General features: G+C 45.7%; 3 protein-coding genes across 3 annotated transcripts; all 3 read left to right on the top strand.

Moving 5' to 3' along the window:
- Positions 1 to 2,954: 2,954 nt before the first annotated feature.
- H6S33_011678 (uncharacterized protein) lies at positions 2,955 to 4,667 on the top strand (the record flags this gene model as incomplete). Its single annotated transcript, XM_044843066.1, has 1 exon — positions 2,955 to 4,667. One exon carries the CDS (start codon positions 2,955 to 2,957, stop codon positions 4,665 to 4,667), a length of 1,713 nt encoding a protein of 570 aa, XP_044696446.1.
- An 84-nt stretch (positions 4,668 to 4,751) lies between these two features.
- Positions 4,752 to 6,932, top strand: H6S33_011677 (uncharacterized protein; the record flags this gene model as incomplete). The annotated part of the gene is made up of 1 exon (XM_044843065.1): positions 4,752 to 6,932. One exon carries the CDS (start codon positions 4,752 to 4,754, stop codon positions 6,930 to 6,932), a length of 2,181 nt encoding a protein of 726 aa, XP_044696445.1.
- Positions 6,933 to 15,721: 8,789 nt separating this feature from the next.
- H6S33_011676 (uncharacterized protein) lies at positions 15,722 to 17,186 on the top strand (the record flags this gene model as incomplete). The annotated part of the gene is made up of 5 exons (XM_044843064.1): positions 15,722 to 15,815; positions 15,855 to 16,353; positions 16,417 to 16,645; positions 16,698 to 16,757; positions 16,818 to 17,186. 5 exons carry the CDS (start codon positions 15,722 to 15,724, stop codon positions 17,184 to 17,186), a joined length of 1,251 nt encoding a protein of 416 aa, XP_044696444.1.
- Between the last annotated feature and the right edge of the window lie 20 nt (positions 17,187 to 17,206).

Genomic DNA, 17,206 nt, shown 5'->3' with positions numbered 1-17,206 from the left:
CTCCTTCCTAGCGCCCGGAATGTAGTTACTCTAACAGCTTGTAGCCAACCACACTGCCGGTACTTGCATATCACCGTACAACTGGCTTCTAACAATAACTCTCAGCATGTAACTGGGCCCTATGTGTACTCATACACCAGACAGTTGAAATGGCTCCATTACATGTGGAGACTCTTTTCAAGCTGCGGGATAGTTGAGGGCGAGCACATAGACTATGTACAGTAGAGCTAGTCAAGGCAAAGGATCGTGGTATTGCTGATAGCTCACATGGGCTCCTGAAGGTTTGTAGGAGGAGGAGGAAGAGTATGTGGGTCGTTAATATTCGGAGTATATTGGGAATGGCCTATTTGTTTGAGGTGGAGACTGGTAATTATTTGGTAAATACTAGGATAGACTTGCGTACATGGAATGAATTTAGTTGAAAGCTTGCAAGGCTATGAGTGCATTCGTAAGTGCTCTGGGGATTGGAAGAAGGAGGGAAAGTTTCGGCCGCTCAGTATTTGAGTCTGGCTATCCAACAAGCTCACTCCAGGAGGGCAATGCCAGTCTATATTTGCTGCTTATGCATGGACATTGAGCTTTTCAGATGAGCCGTACCATGGCCTCGACCTCAAGACTAAGTAAGCTTTTCACGAATCGACAGAAACATACACCTCTGTTAAAGGTTGTCTAATTGTTACCAGTATACAGGACAGTGCTCTTATCAGCATTTCGCGACTTACCGTACAGCGTCGTTGAGGTACCCATGTTAGATATCATTTGAGGGGCTGGTGCTTTCCTTTCCTTGGACGACGGCATATTAATACAAAGGGGGCAAAGTGAGGGTTGCTTCACCTTAAGTGGGTATGACGAATACCTCAGCTCTATGAGCATTGGTGAGTGCTCCGAGAGCACTCGGATGAGTATTCGCGGGAGCATTCGCAGTGCGGTGAGAAAAATCGCCATGTCATGAGAGCATTCGTCGTGCCGTAGGATCATTCAAGAAAACTGTGAGAACATTGGAAAGTGCTCGCTTGGTATTACAGACATAATCAAAAGAATCAAAAGTTCCATAGGTGCTGTGGGTGTGGTCACTCCATCCTAGCATCTCCGGAGAGGGAGGTAATCTCATTGCGGCCCAGGCCAGCAGAGCATTGGCGAGTGCCCTCCGGACATGAGCCATATCTCCTGGTAGTGCCGGAAGACTAGGTGCTCCTGGGGTGGAGCCGGGCTCGATCGGTATACCCTGGTGGTGCTAGATGTGATAGGCGCTCAAGGCGCAGAACGTATGCCAGGACGAAGGGGCTGCACCCTGGGTAATACGCGAGCTTCCTGATGTTGCATTTGTTGTTTCCTTACTTCTTTCCTGCGGGTGTACACTGCACATTTGCGTTGTGTATATAGGTGATCAGGTTGCGTTTGCAATCACATATACAGTTGTGTAAACTCGTGACTTTACAGTGAGAGGTAGGATTATTGCAGAAACAAGGGTCTAAAAACAGGGTTTAGGTTGCTGACTCGGCCAATAGGACTCTTGACATACTTCTACAGTAATTTCACCTCACCCCGCATGTGATAAAATTGCGGAATAAATTGTGTAAAAAGACATAGCTAACCAGTAAAGTTTCACAACTCTATTGTTTAATATTAACACAACTCTCCTGTGTATCTTTACACAATTTGTTTTGTACCTCGGTATTTAAATAAGAATTTTCCAAACAACTGGTTAAACTATCAGTGATTGCTGAAGGAACCATGTTTCTAGCATCGACAAGTATAATGTTCTTCTTATCTCAAAAAGCGACCCGCATGAATTGGTAGGTGAGAATCCGAACCCATCGCTATTTATATTTTCAAGCCTCTACTAGGTATCAACTCTAGATGCTGATAATTGTCACCCGAACATCTTCTCCACTATTATGTGCATCTCAAGTAAACCTCCTACTGCAGCAAGGATTTCTTAGTTACGGCTCATTCTTAAAAAATGGTACTTGGTGTTAGAAGGCGGAATTCCTTTGATCTATTCGAGAAGTTGGGTTCAATCTTCAAATGATCATGTTTTTAATGATAGTTTTAGCCAGTAATACATGTACTTAGGTACATGTAGATATAATTAAGAGAAGACACCTGTGGAGATCATCCGAAGGGCATCTTCCCACTTATCCCCACCCCGAGGTTCAGTTCATGAACGTTTTCACTTGTGTTTTTATCAAGAAAAAGAAAATGATTTGTCATAGAATCATTCTCCTCCGGACTGAGATAGAGAGCGGGGTCGGACCTAGGTACAGAATGGTTTTGTATTAATGTAGCGGCGCATTGTGAGTACCCCGTGCGGGATATTCTAGCGAGGATCTCATGGAATACAAGAGCAGGAGGAAGAACTGGTTGGGTGAAATGAGCCATAGGTGAACACTACTGGACATGGACGGCAAATCTTTAAACCGTCATATATGTTGAATACAGAGCAATGGACAAATTTTTATTCTTGCTGTACAACTATATACATCCAACAACATGTATACATGTGTTAATGGTGTTTGGTACCTATGTACCTTGTATATTATTTCCAGGACCGGAATTTCACTTCTCACATGACTTAGTGGGTAGCATGTGTAAAAATATGGCATTGCGACATCGGTTATGTATGGTAATTACTCATGTATAATGGATGACTCATAGTTGGAATAAGGAGGCTTAGCGCTAGGATTATGTAATCAGGGGATCACGTGGTACTAAGAACTATCTGTATATAAGGAGTAACAAACTCCCATCATTGTCGCTGGAACTCAGCGGCGCAATAGTATCTTCTTTGCACTATAAACATATTCCTCACAAAGGTCACGTGTTCAAACCCTCCCCAAGTCGTCTATTCTCCCACACTCCAATTCACAGGTTATGAGCCCGGGTTCTGCCAAATAGAATCCGCACTACACCATCGCCACCTCGCTTAACTCAACAACACTTCATACAACATCATGCCTTCAGAAGGAGAATCGTCATCCAAGGCTGCTGAGATCAAACCCTCAGAGACAACAGCTACCAGTAACATTCGTCTCAAGTTTGATGGACTCCCTAAACTTCAAGGGCAATCCAACTATCAAACTTGGGCGAGTGCCTGGAGGATAACGTTCGACGCTGTAGACTGGTGGGAAGCGTTGAGTATCGAGAACCCTGACGAGAATGACACCGAACTCAGCAAAACCGAGATAAAGAAGGCTCGTAAACAAATGCACAGCCTTCTCATCTCTGCTGTATGCGAAGAAATACAACCAACAGTCGTCTCCGCCGAAAATGCATTCTACACATGGAAGGCGCTCAAAGACCTCTACGATCGTGTCTCACCCAATACCACGATCACCCTCCTCAGCCGTGTCCTAGACACGAAGATGCAAGAAGGCGGATCACTGACCGAGCATCTCGCGACCTTCGAAGCGAACTGGAATACTCTCAAGTCCAGATGCCAAAGCGCAGACCACAAACTCGCTCAGGCTCTCCTACCCCTCACCAAATCCAACGAAGCCATGGCGCCATTCCTCCTAAGCTCGCTACCCAAATCGATGAGCAACGTTGTAGACAACATCCAGACCAAACAGGATGTCACCTACGAAGACGTACGCCAACGACTACAGAACCTGGATGAGGTACCCCCTCAATCAGGAAACAAAGTACTCCATACCAGGAGTACTACAAGCGACAAGGAATCCACCTGGTGCAAGAAAAGGGGTCAGCCTTACAAAGGCCACGAGTACACGGAGTGCAGAAAGCTCAAAGAACAGAACAAGAACAGAAAGGGAAGGAGAAAGGACAACTCGGCATCGGTTGTAGTAAATGACTCTACAACCACTATCTGTATGGTACGCCACGACATCTCCCAACCCCTTACTTGGATCCTTGATTCTGGAGCAACCTCTCACGTCACACCCTTCCAAGACCAACTCATCGACATCCGACCTCACACCGGCAACGTCCGAACAGCTGATGGAACCAACCACGCTGTCACCGGAATGGGAAGCGCTAGTTTCAGCTGCCACCTTCCCGATGGAAGTAGATCTTCCATACTCCTCACCGATGTGCTGTTGGTCCCAACCTTGGGAATTGTGGGATTGGTCTCCGAAACCGTGCTCGACAAAAAGGGATTTAGAACGGAGTCAGGAGGAGGAAGCAAGTTGGTTACAAAAGAAAAGAAAGGAATAATTTGGGGAAAATTGGAAAAGGGACTTTGGAATGTACAAGTAGTTAGCAATACAGTTCGTTTGACCTCTTACGATGAATGGCATCAAGCGTTAGGCCACCCTGCGACACTAGAAAACTTGTATCACGACATTCAAAGGCTGCCTCCCAAACCAGAAAGTTACCACTGCAGTCAATGTGCACTATCAAAAAGCGTACACAAGAAACCTGCACCAATTAGTACTAGATCCGAACGACCATTCAAACTAATCCACTCAGATCTATCTGGAAAGTTCAGTATACAGTCACAAGGAAAAGCTCAGTACTATATGTCCTTCATCGATGATTTCACCCGCTTCGCATGGATATACCTCCTGAAACAGAAAGAAGACGCAAAAAAAGCCATCAAGGATTACGTTACAAGGATCGAGAAACAGTATAGCACAACAATACTGAGATTCAGAACGGATGGTGGTGGTGAATACATCAACAAGGACATAACGAACTACTTCGATTAACAAGGGATAGTTCACGAACAGACTCCCCCATACACTCCTGAATCTAATGGAGTTGCAGAACGATTCAACAGGACGGTAACCACAATGGTCAGGTGCATGATCATGGACCATCCTAAGTCGTTATGGGGAGAAGCATACGCAACAGCTGTCTACCTTAAAAACAGGCTACCGCACAGTACGCTTAAGGGAAAGACCCCCTTTGAAGCCCTGAAAGGAACCAAGCCAAGTATACAACACCTTCAACCATTCGGTAAAAAATGCTATGTCCACATCCCAGAAAACTCTAGGCCAGCAGGAAGCAAACTAGCACCCCGAGCGTATGAAGGAATCATAGTTGGATACTCAGACAGTAATAAAATATACCGTATCTGGATAGGAACACAACATAGGGTAATTGAAAGTCGGGACGTCACATTCCCCCCTCCTGAATCAGGGGAAGTCTCAGTGGAACTCGACTTCATCCCCAGCCTGAAACCAGAAACGGCAAATGCACCATCAGACGACGGATACGAATCAGAAGACAGGTCTGATCCAGAACCCGAGTCAAATGCAATCGAAGAAAACCGTACAGAAATGCCAGGATTGTTCCCGGAATCACCGGAACAGGTTAGACAACCACCACCGGCTACACCACACAAGGGAAAACAACCTGCCGTACCTGTGGGACAACCGCGAGACCCAAGAGACAACTGGGAAAAAATTCCAGCACCAGTCGTACCATTCAAAGGCTTCAAAGGAAAACCACTCGTGTCAACGACACCCAAAGGTACACCACCACAACCTCCAAAACGATCAGATCGAATACGCCAGCGAAAAAATAGAGAAATTGAAATGGAAGTACGAAGGAAAGAGTATGACGAAAAGGTAGTAGAACAACAGAAGTTACTTGCAAGTTATATCGAAGATGTGAAAGAAAATGGCCCAGGAGACAAAGCCACTGAACAAGAATTAATCGATCAATACAAAGAAGACTTCAGACGTTATAGGGCTGAGTTAGACACGGAATATCGAGACATATCCAAACTCCCCCCGAACTATCAAATACACCTCGTAACAGAACCTTCCACCTTCAATCAAGCTATGCAGAGCGACGATCAACACCTATGGAAAAAGGCGATACAGACTGAGAAAGACGCCCTTGACAAAGCCCACACCTGGGATATTGTCAACAGACCAACCAACCGAGCAGTAGTCAAAGGAAAATGGGTATTCAAAGTGAAACACAATGCGGACGGAACAATCGAGCGGTACAAAGCAAGGTACGTTGCTAAAGGCTTCACCCAAGTACAGTACCAAGACTACGATGAGACCTTCGCCCCCGTTGCACGATATGATTCTCTACGACTCCTACTGGCACTAGCTGCACACAACGGTTGGATACCACAACAAATGGACGTCAAGTCAGCCTTCCTGTATGGTGTACTCAAGGAGGAAATCTATATGGAACTGCCTGAAGGCTACAGGCAGGACAACAAGGTTTGTAAACTTCGAAAATGCATATACGGACTAAAGCAATCACCCCGTGAATGGTATGCTTGCCTAGCAGACTCCCTTCAACGGAAAGGATTCGTCCCAGCCAAATTCGACCCATGTGTCTTCATACATAAGAACCACCATCTATACATATCGGTGTATGTAGATGACATCATGATATTTGGACCCGACTCCCCATTCAGAAAAGAAATCAGACAACTACTCAAGGCAGATTTCGAATGTACGGATCTCGGTAACTCGAAGTTCATACTGGGAATAGAAATAACGGTAACCAACAACGGTATCACTCTATCACAACGCGCATACATCAACAAGATCCTGGATAAATTTGGAATGAGTAACTGCAAACCAGTTGGCACACCACTCGAACCGAACCTCAACCTTCACAAAGGCGAACCGGAAGACCAAATCGAGAAACCAACTGAGTACCAATCCATAATAGGATCACTGATGTACGCGAGTATAGCTACCAGACCTGATATCACCCATGCCGTTACCGCTCTCTCCCAGTACTCCTCATGCCCAACCGAGGACCACCTACGAGCAGCCAAGCGAACTCTCCGTTACCTCAACGGAACCAAAGACTGGAACCTGTTCTACCCGAAGGGGAATACTAGAACTCTCGACGGATTCTCAGACAGCTCCTACGCTTCAGACCTAGATGACAGAAAATCGTTCTCAGGATACGTGTTCAGACTAGGGAAGTCAGCCATCAGCTGGAGAAGCCGGAAGCAGAAATCAGTCGCAGTCTCAACAACAGAAGCCGAATAGATGGCCCTGTCCCTCGCAGCTCGACAACTGGTATGGATTCGTAACGCCTTGCTCGAACTCCAACAACAATACCAGTACTTCATACACGCTGACAACACAGGTTCTATCGAACTCTGTCGGAACCCACGCATCCACGACCGGTCCAAGCACATCGACGTTCACTACCACTATACACGTGAACAACTCGAAGCCGGAACCTTCGAAATCCTCTACGTCCCTACCGAAGATAATGTCGCGGACATAATGACCAAAGGACTACCAAAACCAGCTCACCAAAAATTGTCAGAATTGATACGATGTGGCAAGTGAGGGGAAGTGTAAAAATATGGCATTGCGACATCGGTTATGTATGGTAATTACTCATGTATAAGGGATGACTCATAGTTGGAATAAGGAGGCTTAGCGCTAGGATTATGTAATCAGGGGATCAAGTGGTACTAAGAACTATCTGTATATAAGGAGTAACAAACTCCCATCATTGTCGCTGGAACTCAGCGGCGCAATAGTATCTTCTTTGCACTATAAACATATTCCTCACAAAGGTCACGTGTTCAAACCCTCCCCAAGTCGTCTATTCTCCCACACTCCAATTCACAGCATGAGGTATATGCTACCTGCAAGGCTCTGGATTCAATCCCCCTCTTTTACTTTTTCCCTTTTTCACTATCATGGATATAATTATTATTCCAGAAATAATCCTTTGATATCAAATGATCGTTTCTGTGGCTAATAATTATCCAATTCAAGAGCTTATTAAGCAATTATATAGGAAATAATAGTTATTGATGGATAATGATTAAGTAACGATTACTTAAGCCTTTAATAACGATTATCTTTTTACCCGTCTCGACGGTAAAGTAAGCTCTTACCCCGCATAACCCTTCACTTCGTTTAGAGCATCTACTTCGTTTAGGGTACTATGAATAAGTCTATGAAATTTGCTTGAAAGGACCACTAATCAATACATATCACTCAAAATGAAGTAACATAACAGTCGTTAAAGAAATTCCGTGATCCCATCTCCTAGCGTCTCGGACGGATGCATCCCCCCTGTATAATGAAATCAAAAAAACCAATTAAGTGTTTATAAGTTGAATGTCTCACAAAAAAGGTTTTACAGATTGCTTGTAACAGCATCAACATCATACGGAGAATAACCAGAAATAGGAGGAGGAGAATGACCAACGGGAGGACGAGAAGGACCAACGGGAGGAGGAGAAGGACCAACGGGAGAAGGAGAAGAAACAGGCGTAATATCAACCATCTCTTTTATCTTATCCTCTGAAACCCCATACTTCTCGATACCAATTCGGGGATTCTTTTCCACCTCGGCCTCCGTAGATAGAACCCTCAATTCTAGGTGTTTCGAATTCATCTCGTTTCCAATTGACGCATATGTCTCTCTAACCCCAACCAAAGTTTGCAGGGTTGTGTTTGATTTGATTCCTGCGCATGCGTTTCCGAGCAGGGCGTTGTCCGGGCTTGTATCAAGGCACAGAGTCCTGTACTACGCAACTGTGCCCCACGCTTTGATGACATCGCCTTTACGTGACTGCCGAAAGGATCCGAGAATGGCGATAATAATATGTAAAAGTAATGCTACCATACTGAGTATTTTAGAGATACTTTTCCATTGGTAACCGTAAACATTGTGAGAGACCGTGATGACTGTCTTTTCATATTTACACTGGGTTGTTTGTTCAATCATAAGATCTGCCGGATAGTGAACATCTCTAAAAGAATATTCGGTAGAGTTCTTATGTTAACTTCTATTTCTACTCAGCTCCATATCCAAAAGTGAGGTGTATTGCGTATTCAATGGCATGATCCTCAAGATAACTGATAGGAAAGTACCGCCAATAGCTAGTTCAAGTTCCGTAGGGTCTGGGGATGTGTAGTTGGGCCAATTTATTTGGGCGAACCCCCCGTCCATAAACTCTGATCGCTGTTTTGAGGGAGCTCTAACATGTTTCAGGATGGATATTTAGCCGCTGTTGAATCATTGGCATAGATGTAGTTATCATAAGCACCCGTATAATTATGAATATAGTCGAGCCACTCCTTATGATAAAGAACCTTTTGCGGGGGAGAACTACTATTTCGACTGAGAAAGTAGTCACGATGGTCACTGCTGTTCCGGAACTCGCTGGGGTCAAATCTGACTGCGGTTGAGATTGCTTTGGTATTTCTCATAGTGGCCTCGTTCGAGCAGACTATTAACGAATCATTCGACGCATCGTTTGCGAGTACGACCAAAATCGTGTCAGTGAAATTGTTATTGGTCCTCTCCATTGAGCCTTCCGTGATCCAAATCTTCGTAATATTGATAGTCCAAATGTTTGCCTCCAGGCCAATCCGCTGGTTCGATTCATACAATAGAAGCAGACGACTGCTATCGATGTCGGAACGATCGTTGAGATTAGATCCAACGGAGCTGAAGGAGAAATCGGTAAGACTGGTGCCAGGGCGCCGACTGCAGCGCTCTCTCTCTCTACATACAGTTTTTAAGGACAGTGCTGTTATGTCTGTGACAGCTCAGGCTGGTGATTGTGCGAGCTTTTTGGGCGCTTTGTACTCCTCTTCGAGCATTGCATCAATTGCGATCGAATCCAGTAGTATACTAGTTGTAAAAGTTGTTCGCTCGTCCAATTGCCCAAAACAATGCACTCCCCACTCAGCCAGGAGGTATTGACTGTCACCGGATAGCCCCAATTTCTATAATGATGTGTCATATTGTCGTAGTTTGTAATATTCCTTAAAATTTCGGCTGAGAGCTCGGACGGGTCACTACCATGATTCGAATTCTGAAGAGCCTGCCAGAAATTGTAAGTGGGATATGGGCTCATGAAGATAGCATTGAAGTAATGGTCGAGGTTCGTCCCCTCAGAAGTACCCAACGCAGGATTGATCATGATGTAGGGATAGCAACGAGAACCATAAGTATAGGCAGTCCCATTCAAGTTCAGTGGCTTCTCCTCAAACCAACCGAGTTTAGGAACCATCATCACATAACTCGACGGGCCCACCACTGTGCAAAGACTGCAAACAACAAAAATGACTGCAACGATTTGGCGAATCTCTTTTTGCCGCCCACCCCGGCCGGAAAAGCCATATTTCAATGCGGCGCGGAACTCCGGTTTGAAGACAAAGACAACATTCTGGAGGGATTTTTCAACGCTCAACAACCCAAGTAATATACCGCATTGAGTCAATCCGCGCTAGATGGCCTGGCGAGCTATATTCAGCAGCCTCAAACCCATTAAAATTTCGTGAATTTCTGCGCATCCTGCGGCGACTCCAAGGACGACGTCCGTAGCTTGTGAACCAGCTCCAATCTCCCTACCGATAGAATAATTGGAGATATTGAGCCAGAGGATAACTGCAGTAATGAAACATGGAATGAATGTCCAAAAATGCCAGCACATAATAACCACCCAATCTTTTGATAACGCTCTTTTGGTGGGTTCTGTGCGAGGTCTCCCTAAGGTAAGTTACTAACTGTTAGAATTCATAATTTGAGCTAAGATCATTAAAACATATATAAGATTAAAACTTACTTATTTTATTTCGGATCCATTGACGTATCCTTCCTCGATTAGGACTCGCATCGGTTCCTTGCGGGTGTGATTGCCCGTTTTCGTGGTCGGCATCGCTCATATTGTTATCGTGCATGGGGCCAGAGGAAATCAGAATATGATGGTTTTTCTAATCAAGAATCTTCGACGAGAGAGTTGAGGGAAAGCCAGAATAGTTTTGATGGCTCTTTTGAAGGATCAGGAACGGTCGGGTATTTGTACGAGGTTTGAACTATTATCTCTTTCTCTCCCAGGCTTGTTCCCTTTATGTATTGTGAATGGGATGGGTTTGTAAACATCAGGGAGTGGGAGTCTATATCATTCATCTGTGGCCATATATACTCGACAGGCTGACTATCTCTTTTAGATCGATTTTCGATAAAGGATTTCTTTACCAATAACTGCTCACGCTCGATGACCCACAAAATCACCAATAGAAGCTTGGCCGCTCCTGATACGAGCAACCTACTGGAATCGTGTTTAATGTCAACATTGATATTGCGCACCGCCTATACATACATCTGCAAAATAAATTCCATCCATGAGTTCGGGGTATACTTTAGGTCTATAGATCCTAGAAGCACAGTATTTCGCTTTGGGCGTATTGTCCTTGTCAGATCGATACCCTCATCGATATATATCCATAGGAGGAATAATGAGCTCACTATAGCTTGTTGGCCGGTGGGTGGTTTTCAAATACTCCTTAATCATGCCTATCTACCCCAGCTCGAATTATACACCACGCATATAGAGGTGGAGACTCGCCATTTACTTCATTAAGGACAATTTCAAATCCCGGGGAGTATCAGGAACTCTATATTCGCCAAGCACAAACCTGCTGTCATTCTTTTTAATCGACGCTGGTTCATGTAAGCTGCAAGATACACCTTGTAGATGATTTGATACTTAATAGGAAGATCAAGAACTATTCTGGTGAAATGAGTGGTTACCTTTACGCCGCTGTCATCTTTTCTTTCGAGTTCGCAGTTATGTCTAGACTGACGGTCCTACCAGCTTCAATTTTTGTGTATTTTGACCACAGACTGGAAAAGTTTACTCTGGACAGGTGAATACTACCGGATAATGTAGGTTTTGGTTCACCAATGGCTGTGTGCGCCTTCTAGGCGTAAATGGGTACAAGAAGGAAGCAGAGATCGATACAACTTCTATTGTGTAGTGCTTTCTGTCTGCCCCCAAATATCAACCCCCAAATATCAACCCGTACGCGTACGTATCTGAGCTAAGACACCGTGGATATGCCCTACGATCGGCCTATTGTTGGTCATTTCAGCTCTGAAGATATCTAAGGTCGTAAAGGCACTACAGTCGTTCACCGTCGCTTGACGAATACCGTCAGTTAACGAACAGGGGACTTTGGGCCAATAGAAATGGAAAGGACTGGACATCTCGCAGCTTGGTAGTTTTTTGCCATACTTGGAATCCCTGTTCATCAAATTAATGGCAGTATTCGTGATCAAGAGACGGTGAACGGCTGTATCCCTCCATCTATCGATTGCTGCCCCCTATAACTGAGAAACTGAATTTGAATGGGAGATCTCTTACTTTCTCAGAGATTTGTTGGTAATGTCACACCGGATTTGCTTTTTCCTGGATGGGCAGCATTTTGTCGAAGGATAGCTAAGTGTAGTTCCTGAAGGCGAAACTTTGGCGAAAATCACGTGACTGCCAAGAGGTTTGGGGATGGGATCCAGCTCACCTCTCTACATCACCCCTAGAACATCAAAAAACAAGGTCGAGTATAAATTCCCGCCTCGTAGCTCACCATGCCACTCGGCTGCTAACGTTCAATCAGCCACCAGGATTGAAGGGTTAGCGCTCGGCAGACTTTAAGGTCATGCCATGGCCAGGATGTACGAGTCGGCGGTTTAGACATACTCTACAGGGTGGATTCATGAAAGAAGTGCGTGAGCTGTAGACCTCTAAATCGCTACCATACTACATTTATCAAGCGATTTTACAAATTTTATGGCGTGGTTAGCCGGACCAAGAGCACCTAAACGCGAGGCTCTGCATCTGGGGAATCACACTCCAGAAACCCACGGCGGGCTTAAACCCGAGATCTTCATATAATGTCTCATCACTTAACACCAAAACTATCGACCCCACCCGATTCAACTCCCCGACGTATCCCCAGAAATTGCAACTACATATAGTCGCACCTCGCTATCTCGTAATTCGATATCTCGGATCTCTTGCTGTCTCGTACGGATTTGCGAGACAGGTACTGCCCTTCTCCACCAAAAACTATTTGCTGTCTCGTATATTTGCTATCTCGTAGGGGTTTGGCTCCCAGAGTAAGCTAACGACATAACGAGGTGCGACTGTACATACACGCTCTTCACAACCCGAAAAAAGAAAATAGGTTCTTAGTCCGACAAATCCTATATCTGCATCTGAAACACCGGTTCATGGAGCAATTGAGTGGGTGGATTCAAGTACACCTATCGATATCGCCGTGCAGCGTGCAGCTCGCGTGTTTGATGATGGTGATTGGGGCACAGGGCAGCTCAGAACAGCAAGCAAATGGGTACATACAAAGATGAGGATTGAGGAGAACCCTTTCTTCTAACCGGCCAATGTTAATGGAACACAGGTGGCAGCGTGGGAGCGGAAGTAGTAATGGAGTGGGGGGGTGGGAGTGTTTTTGTATAGGCAGCAATTATATACGGGTCCCTGATATGGGATCGGGTGCTGGAATGATGGAGATGGATCGAAACTCTATCTATGTACAACCCTGAACTCTGCCAATTCTTCACTCCCTCCAAACATTCACTGCGCATTCTGCCCAAGTCACCATAAGTGTAACAATATTGATAGTATAGAACTAGAGCTTCTGGACATATTCTGCGGGGCTATAGCATATCCCATTAAGTGTTATCGCCCGTGATGCTACTAGAGACCTATGAAGGTTGACAAAGTGCTGTTCTCTAATAACTACCCTAGTCCAAGAGAACGATATCCAGGCAGCAGGAAATATGAAAAACTATCATCGCCATTTACCCTCATATTCCAACAGGAGTCCCGATAATAATAAACCAGTTCGCTAGAGTCCCTGTGACAGTCGAACACCATTTCATAAAGGTCCCTCATCAATATCAGGATAACACCATCTAAGACGACATGACTAAAACCCTAACCCTGGGCTAATAACGAGTGACCAGGCATGATTGCATTGTTGTTTCTGAGATGACTTTATTGCAGCGCCGTTTAGCCTATTCTAGAAGAAGCAATCTTACCATGCCGCAATGTTGGAACAGGAAAGATACGAGCTCTTCTCGTGGGGCTGTAGTGGCATTGTTGGTATCTCCTATACCCCCCGTAGCGATATGATAACAGGTAGGTGGGAGAGAAGGAAGCCAGTAGCGCTAGTGAGAGGTAGAGTGTCCTACCCGCTGAGTGGTAGGCAATGGTCTTTCTGTTGTAAATATTGTGAGTTCTGGTAGACAAAGAGGGGCCGAGTGTAGTATCAAGCGCTGCCCGCCTCTGCCTGTACAGCGGACTTTACCTATCCCATGCTGCGGCAGCATAGCTTCCAAGAAACTAGTTGGCGAGGAACTATATATGTGATCAGGCCAGCATAGAGTACGTCCCTTATCCGCGGCGTTATAAAATGCGGTAGGAATCTGCTGCGGAGTAACGCCAGCCCGCAGCCGCAGAATACCGCCTGATCGCTTCACACAGGGCGTTCAGAGGTTCCGGAGAGCCGTAGAGGGGCAGGCGGGTATGAGAAAGGTATATGCTGATAGTAGGTTGTTGCTAGGACGGGAAATCCTCTTCGTGGGAACGGGGAAAACAGAGGATATGGCTGAGTCTGTCTCGGGGTGAAAGTTCTGAGCCTTTGCGCAGCGCTATGACAGCAGAGTTTGTGGGGCTGATGGGTGGAATGGCGTAGGGAGCAACTACCCTCGAGCGCTTCTGTAGTTAGCGTGTACCTTATTGTGGAGCAGCGGCGATGCTGTGTGTGTAATGGCGCGGGGAGGAGAGGCGAGAACGGAGGCTTCTGTGTAGTAGCTGTTGGTGTAAGTGCCGGTAAGGAGTTGCAACAATGACAGTGGCCATGGCACGGTGCGCCGGCGCCGACGGTGGTGGTAGTAAGTACGCTCTGTATGCCATTAGGTACGACGGCCGTTGACGAGGACGGATGGAATGTGTTGACAGTGCCTATGGGCTCGGGCACAGAAGGTGTTCTCGTAGTAGCTTGACAGAACGTACTGGGGGAGGGGTCGGGTGCTCTAGATCTCGGTGCAAGGACATACCCCATAAGTACATACATGTAAAGAAGGAAGCCGAGAGCGGGTACATGCACATGTATGTATACGTATGCTGTAGAAACAAGAAGTGCTGGGTGCCGCAAATTCTAGGGACGAGGATGCACGTGCATGCTGGTCGTGCTGATATCGATATCAAGACATGTAGGTACATTAATACATGTATTATATAGAGTACATGTAGCCACGTGATCGCACAGCCGCCACGACCTGAGACAACATCGAGGGAACTGTTGACCAAACACGCACCTTGGAAGTATGACCTTTGTGAGAGCTTTCACACACAGGGACCTGATATTTAATTAAGCACGGGATATCACTCGATTGGCCGAGTGATGCCTTATGACTCCAATTATCCCCGCAGGTGTCCTTGACAACAATTGGGCTATAGCTACATGTAGTAGGCAAAGGTCAAGGGTCAACGCATGCCCATGTAGTATAATATAGAGTACATGTATACATAGTTCCTAGACATAAATCACCGTCTTTCCGCCAAAAGAGACAAAAGTTGATCAGCTAATCACGTGAATACATGTATGTCTTTTCCACCTCTCGCGATCGCGAAGCTATAGTCGTTTCAAGACCCATCCTCGTACAAACTCACGATAGGTTATGTCCTGTCTTCGGATGGGGGGTTCTATTAGCTTGAAATATCTAAATAAATGGAGATCTTAGATATGGAGGTACTACGAGGTGAATTCATGAACTGAATTGCGACCAATCAGAGGCACCATGGCTTTTACTGTTTCGATTCCGATTGGCCGATGAAATGTTCCCTGCACGGTGAGGCTGAGACTAGGCGGAGGTCGTCTACCCTGTGAGGCCCCCAACAACCACATCCAACTTCATCCACCAACAAATCCGTTAAAATAAGCTTTGTGAGAAAACTCCAACCACTCTTGACGCACAGAATAGACTTAGCAGCATGGCAGAGCACCCTGTGAGTGGAGAGGCGACAACTTTGTTGCTAAGCGAGCGAGGTGGCGGAACGTCTGATACGGTCGCTAGCAGTAATCAAGGTTAGTTGGGACGGTTTTTGATTCTCCTATCGTTTCTAGCGCTCATGAGAGTGGTGGCTCTAGAGAGCGTGCGTATAAGCCCTAGGACTCTTGACATTATAAAGCACCTACCGCCCACTATCAACTCGCTGCTGGAGACTGGGACCGAGCTTGGGAATGTACCCCCGAACGATGAAAAACTAGCCTTGAGAATTTCAAACATTCCTGCATCTGTCACTCCGGAGCAATTAGCCAGGTGGCTAAATGATTTGAATGTATACGAAGATGGCGCCTCGAGCTCGCGTGGACCAAAGCGTCAGCGGATCGACAACATCCGTACACTTTCTCTAGCTCCGTCGCCATCGTCGGACTACGATCGCTACCAAGTGGCCACGGTCAACTTTAGGAAACTCCCTTCCGAACTAGAAATGTGCAGACCTCCTTCGACATCACTGGTGCCAATCCAGCTGGGGGAAGAAGAATCCAGATTTTCAGCCCTTTTCGACTCCCACTTTGAAGGCCTTACACCACTCAATAACCCCAATAACCCTGCTCTCGAGTATGTTATGAAGTTCCATTTAAAAGAGCTTACCCTTCTAATATGACCCTCATTTTCATTTAGTATCATTGCAGTTACGGGACTCGCAGGTCATGCTTTCGGTTCATGGAGGTCTCCTGACGGTCCAGAAATGTGGTTGCGGGACTTTGTCCCCAAAGATTTAGAACATAGCGCCAGGATTCTTACCTATGGATACAACAATACACTAGCTACTGAATCCTCCAAAGTTAGGATAGGGAACTTGGCTACGTCATTCTTGGAAGCTCTGAAGAAAGCAAGAAGTCAAAAAGGCGTAAGACCCCCCAGGTTCCTCTACTGTGAAAGGTACTAATATTGCCGAATAGACTACTCAACGGCCCATTGTCTTCATTGGTCATAGCCTAGGCGGTGTAGTTATCAAGAAGGTCAAACAAACCTTTCATCATTTTTCAGAACCGAAGTTAATTATTTCCTCATAATATTAGGCCCTTCGCAAGGCGGACTGCAGTAGTATGGATCTCAAGGATATCCACGCCGATATTCTTCGTTCTTGCCACGGCATAATGTTCTTCGGTGTTCCTAATCTTACCCTTGAGGTTACAAATCTGAGAGAAATGGTTAAAGGGGGGCCAAATAACCACCTCATCGAAGATCTAGGCGGAACCTCCCAGTTCTTAGAAACACTCGGCGAGGAGTTCTGTCGTTATTTTAAACGGAGACCTATCAAGATAACCTGCTTTCACGAGCTAAAAGATACCTCGACGGTTCAGGTAACGTTAAACATTTACAAGCCATTATTACGTTTCGAGAAGCGCATGCTAAAGCGGAGGAAAAATGTAGTTGAACCGGACTAAAAACAAGTGGGAGAGGTCGG

Source organism: Morchella sextelata, assembly GCF_020137385.1.
Source record: "Morchella sextelata strain SCLS chromosome Unknown scls_6, whole genome shotgun sequence".
In the NCBI taxonomy this organism is placed as follows: Eukaryota; Fungi; Ascomycota; class Pezizomycetes; order Pezizales; family Morchellaceae; genus Morchella; species Morchella sextelata.
Note: the sequence above shows the minus strand (reverse complement) of the source record. Positions and strands in the feature narration are given on the sequence as shown.